General features: G+C 34.6%; 1 protein-coding gene across 1 annotated transcript; it reads right to left on the bottom strand.

Annotated features, from left to right (window-relative positions):
- Positions 1-4,334: 4,334 nt before the first annotated feature.
- Positions 4,335-5,371, bottom strand: LOC116178716 (mitoferrin-like). The gene is made up of 2 exons (XM_031498294.1): positions 5,078-5,371; positions 4,335-4,951 (listed from the first exon to the last, which is right to left on the bottom strand). Exons 1-2 carry the CDS (start codon positions 5,192-5,194, stop codon positions 4,685-4,687), a joined length of 384 nt encoding a protein of 127 aa, XP_031354154.1. The 5' UTR covers positions 5,195-5,371; the 3' UTR covers positions 4,335-4,684.
- Positions 5,372-5,930: the final 559 nt, after the last annotated feature.

The raw sequence follows: 5,930 nt of genomic DNA, 5'->3' as shown, positions 1-5,930 counted from the left end.
CAAAGATTTTAATTTAAATAACTTTATTTTAAATTAGCATACAAAAACTATTATTTTTCATCTTGGCCTAATCAAATTTAGTTATGACAAACAATCTGAAATTTTATTTTCTACTAAAAATAAATTAAACCAGTAGATTTATCAAAACCTAATTAACTACAAAATCGGGTCGAATCAAGGATATCACAAAATTAGGAAAAGCATTGTTCAGATTAATTAATTTTTTTCCTAGGTGGCACACGGCATGATGAATTTCTCTTTTAGATTGTTCGTCACTATGTAAAAACATGGCACAATCTCAAAAATACATCGTTTAACTACTCCCGTGTTGTTATAATTTTTTATCGACTAATGTATGAATACAGGACACGATTTCAACCTTGTTTTTTTCATATAATCTCTTGAGACAAGTTCCAGCATGTCTAGTATACCATATCATCTCCGACTTGAATTGAACCTAACTGAGCCACCGCGGACAGTAAGACAAATTGTGTCAGATTTTGATATTTTGGCGCCAAAAACAAAAAATTTAAAAAAACATATTAGACTTTGACTCCATTGTTTATAAAACCACTCGCGATAGACTAAACCTTTAAAAAACTGACTTTCTTAGAGGGAGTTTATCATCCATAATATCACGCAAACAAGTAGAAGTGGTTTCACAATATTCATTATTTTTATGGTTCATTAAAAGTAATTGTGATTAACAATTGATGTATAGTAAAAGTTTGCCAGTATAGATAAGAGAAAAATTCCCATTCCTGCGATACAATTAAATTTAATAATTATCACAACAAGGTTATCTACCTGCAATAGTTGAGTAATCTATTAATTGTACTATTATGGAATCTTTCCAGCTCAAATGTTCTTATGTTAATCAATCAATGTATCACCATATTAAAATTATTGCTTGTTTGCCGGTTACAGTTAAATAGTGGAAAGTCTCCATTTTGAGTTTCAGGAGGTTCAGGCGCTTTGACGGTTATCATATCTTCCAAACGAATTTTTAGACGAGGGGCATAGGTCAGGTGTCAAAGTTCAAGGTAACGCTTAAAATGTGTCTTATTTCTTTCCATGCAGTCCAATGTTATAAAGCTACCGCTCAAGTAATTAGACATAGAAAAATGTATGACCATAGAACAACAAGAAACAAGGATCTCAAACCTTTGGTGTGTATTTCAATACCCATGCAAATAATATCCGGGTGCGGGCATGGATATTTGTAAATGTACAGTGGGTTGGGTTGGTAGAGCAGTCTTGGCTGATACTCCGCCCACTCAAAAATAAACCGGCTTTATGGCTCAGTGGTAAGAGCGTTGGGTTATAAATCCGGAGGTTGGGTGTTCGAACCTGGGTTGAGGTGAATTTTTCATCTGTGGCGGAGATGTAAATTACCTTAGACCAGTTCCGAGCGTTCTACCGGCTACTCCGAATTAGGTTTTTCCTGCAGTTTTCCTAATTCGTAAGGTAAATACCGGAGTAGTATAGACCAACTTAAGACCTTCTGCAGAGGCACCTCTAAATAGCATTATGCGGGTCACTCTGTAATTGGGCGCATGCCTGTTGAGGGCCCAAAACTAAGAGAGGGATAATAAATAAATAAATAATAAATAAATAAAAGCCAAAGTAAATTTTTAAAAAATTCCGCAGGTAACTAGAACTTGCTGAGTCAACATGGACATGATGGCGATGCATTGAAATGAATTTCTTTTTTTATCTCAGTCTCATTCCGTAAAAATCCAATAGATATGCATAAGAAAAAGGAAGTCTGTCCTGTTTTGGGAATTCTGATAACCAGATTCAGATTATCCAAAAAAAGAAGTGCCCATTCCTCTTAAGGCGCAAAATTTTATTCCTTTTGCAACAGAGATTAGGTTAAATGAGTAAAATATTACAGTTTTAGATATTGTAGATTAAATTTTTTCCCCCATTTTACAGGGGTACATTCGCTTTTGTAGCTTAGGGATACGCAAAGTCCGTCTTTGTAGAAGTGTTTCTCGTTTCAGTCTGTTTGCATAAACATTGTGTTTCCCCTGTTTTGCAGGAGTAGATTCGTTTACCCAGCCTGAAGCATATCCCTCTTTGTAGAATCGTTAGGAAAATTTTTCGAAAGAAAAAAAATTCCCTTTTTGTGATGGTTTTATTCGTCTATAAGTCTGTTCCTCATCTAACTGGAGAACGAAAAGAGGTAACGACATCAAACCTTCGCAAATCGATTTCTACGAGTTCAAGGATCAGTGGTTCTGTGTGTGCAGCGGTTTCGCTTGTGCATACGTTTACTCTTACATGTTACTAGTCTCATTAGATTGTGTTTAGTATCATTGAAAGCGCGCTAATTAATCACGAATTTTAAGAAGGCTCCCAGATTTTATAACAGGGAACCAGGTAAATAGTTAGTGTTAATTTTTGAACGTTCGAGTACGCCAACCAGCTGGAAAATGTGGCGTTCCCTTTCCGCATTTTGGGAATAGTAAGTATGATTTAGAGGTACCCTTTTGCATATTTTGGCATCAGTATGGACGTTAAACTTGTTTGGCATTTTACCGTACCGTTTAATTTCAAGGTGAGCGCTTGATAAGTTTTTTTCCATTAATTATATTATAACCGTTAGTTAAGTTGTGCGTCCGTTCCCGCTTTGGGAAGTCGCTACCCTTTCCGTGTGCCATAAGTCTGTTTTCGATTATTCTTCTCTGGAATTTTCCGTTGTCACTGTGGCTTCCGAAACCGACCGTCCTTGACCAGGAGCAAGGATCGACAAACTCCTGGTGGCGTTCGAGATTCTGTACCGTTCCGTCGACTACTACAGCTAATTTGTGAAGTAAAATAAAACCTACTATATATACAGTGTGTAAAGCGATGGAGTATACAAGAGGGAATTTTTTTTTAAATATTGCTTTATGAAAAAAATATATTCTTCATGATATTTTTTGCTTGCTTTGAAAGTACCAATAACGTTTCGATTGTTTGTGGTTTGATAGCAATACGCTATCTTGATTATAATGTAGAATGATAACTTTCAAAAAAAAAAAATTAATTTTATTGTTTTTCCAGATTTCTATAAATAAATTTTAGATTATCGAAACGTTATTAGTACTTTCAAAGCAAGCGAAAAATATCATGAAGAATAAATTTTTTTCATAAATCAATATTTTAAAAAAAATCCCTTTTTGAACAATTTGTCAGTTTTCTGCTGATTAAAATTCAATTATTTTTTTTCAATTAATTGCACCATTCACGTTTGTCGAAATGAGTGGACCAGAAATGTTCTTCATTGACGCTACATTATTACAAAAATCAATGTTACCTAATTTGTCCAATAACAAAGATTTTAAACAATTTTGAAATTGCTTCAAGTCAATTTTTCCAAATAGTGTTTTTTGGAAGCTTTAGTTATAAGTTTTTAGGAAAGTGAAATAGGTAGGTTTTTGAAAATGTGAGTTACTCTGAAGGCCGAATTGATATAAAAAATGTATTTTCAAAATGGGCATTGTGCGCGGGTGCACCATCTTGTTGAAACCAACAGTTTCCAACTTTTGTTCTTGTTTGTGTCTCATGCACTGTTGTATTCCTAATAAAAAATGATCCTCAATACCGTATGTACTTTTTTTTGAGGCTCATACTTATTGAAACTTACCTAATTCGGTCTAACTGAGCAAATTCAAAAATTAAGTTCAAACAAATCTCAGAGCAAATACTAAAGTAATATTTATTGTTTGGTGCAAGATCAGACGTAAAAAAATGGTATTTACTGGAATAAGAGACGATTTTTCACGTGTTGGTTAAATTTATCTGATGAGACAAGCTCCTATGTGAATGCATTTGTTTCCATGAAACTGTCAGTTAGATTTAACGTTAACATGAAAAATTGTCCCCAGTAAACTTTTCGAAAATCGGCAGTCCAGTTTAAAACTGCTTTTTCCATTTTATTAGTTGAGATTCCTATGCTTCAAGTCCCTCTGGAGACAGTACGCACAAAACAAAATTCATTACGTCAGAGAAACAACCCTCACACAGTTGCATAATGATGGGTTTACGTTAAATTACGATACCTTACTTAAGAATTACGTATCTAATCTAATCTGAAACCTTTTTCCACAAGTATTACTTAGAAATGAACTTAATTTACGATTAATACATAAAATTGCAAAAAAATAAATAACACAGTTCACCGTATCTAGATCAGTCATTTTGAATAAATAAGAATAAAAAAAATTCCAAATGATAACCATGGCAACACTGCAACATGCGAACAATATAACCTAAAAAAATTGCAACGATTTTTATTCAAAATACGTACATTCCATTTAGCTTGGCAATTTGGAGGGGATTTCTCACATTAAGTATTCATTTCATAATTCATACCAATTACGTAGCATACAATGGAAGATAATTTAATTTTATTACGGAACAAATTTTAAACTTCTCCTTTTTGAGCACTGTCGAACATTGTACAATTTCTCTATATCCTTCAGCGATAAATAAGATAGAGTAGATTAAATGGTCTCGGCTGTACTAACCAAAATAACACACTTATGAGATAACTTGGCATGGAATGTCGGCATTCAAAACTAAAAATATATCCTTAAACCTACAGAATTAGATTGTGTCATTAGAGTGCTTCCTAAAATCGGGTAAATGGTGAAAAATTGAATTAATTGCCAGTTATTAATTTTCAAGGTCGCATTTAAAGAGCGATTCGATTGTAAACAAAAGTCCTGTCGCACTTACCGTAAATTGCAGTGTGATATCTAGTTGTACTTGTATGTCGAGTCATCGTCTCCTTCAGGTATTCGTAACTGCTAAAGTAGAAAGCGTGTGCTGGTCCGGCACCGACTACAACCGCGGGCATACCCCGAACCGGCCGAAATATGCCCTCCTGCTGCACCATCTTAAACAACGTCCTACTGACCCCATCCCTGGTCGTTGAGGGCAGCAGCGATTGCATCCTCGTCTGTAAAATTGAGAAGAATTGAAATCCTAACCTACCATACTGTACTTAACCTTAATGTCAGTCCTGACAGATGTTGAATCTCGAATCTTATGTAATATAAAAGCGTGAATAAGGGAGAAAGGTTACCTTTACTGAATCGAGGGGGTACATAAGGCAGTGCTCCATTACCCCGGCGAAAGCACCCGCAGTCATATGCGTAAATACATTACTTGTTGGTAGGGTTTCATAGTCCTCAAAATTCATAATATAGCAATTTGTTTAGTTACCCCAACACTTAAATTAACTGCCGCGGTTATTATTTTTTAATGTCAAGGTGTTTTTCTACTTTTTTTTTACTTTTTTAGACTCGCCACTGAAATTTAGGACATACAGTTAGCATGCTCAAGCTGTATAAATGAAAATGGGAGTGGGGAAGGTACGATTACCCCCACCGCGCTTACAGTCACTATCAAACACGCGGGAAAATCCCGGTACTCTTCCGTTTACGGGGGATTATTTATTGAGGGGACGAGATAACATGAAAACATTTTTGAAAAGTTGCGCTTTTATTCCTGTGCAATTATTGAAGTTCGTCACAATTCATACCTTGCGCTCATAACGAGTTTGCATTTTGCAATGTAATTCCACTTAAACGTCCTCACAAATCGCATAATTTATTCAACCGGGGCTTGATTTGGGGTTTCTCTAAACGCAACAAGTACCTACTTAGCGCTAATTTGTTATTAAAAAAAAGGGATTTACATCCAAAATGATAAAAGATATACGTGAAGAAATAAACGTGCGGATTGATGTCAATTCAAAGAATGAAGCATTTTGTATTCCTAGCAAGTTTATAGTAATACACACATTAATAATTTATACATTCCTTTTTTGTATTACCTTATTTACTAGAGTTTAAATATAGCACAACGCATTCTATATAAAAATTAGACCTAATTTAATTAGAAGCTGTAGGTATATACAGGTAGATCCTTTTTAC

The sequence above is a fragment of the Photinus pyralis genome, unplaced genomic scaffold (genome assembly GCF_008802855.1).
Source record: "Photinus pyralis isolate 1611_PpyrPB1 unplaced genomic scaffold, Ppyr1.3 Ppyr1.4_LG8, whole genome shotgun sequence".
Taxonomy (NCBI): Eukaryota; Metazoa; Arthropoda; class Insecta; order Coleoptera; family Lampyridae; genus Photinus; species Photinus pyralis.
The sequence above is the reverse complement of the archived record's forward strand: the minus strand, read 5'-3'. Positions and strand labels throughout refer to the sequence as shown.

Coding starts and splice junctions, on each gene's coding strand:
- LOC116178716 (XM_031498294.1), bottom strand. CDS start 5,194: ATGAATTTTGAGGACTATGAAACCCTACCAACAAGTAATGTATTTACG. Junction 4,952..5,077: donor ACCCCCTCGATTCAGTAAAG/GTAACCTTTCTC, acceptor TCAATTTTACAG/ACGAGGATGCAATCGCTGCT.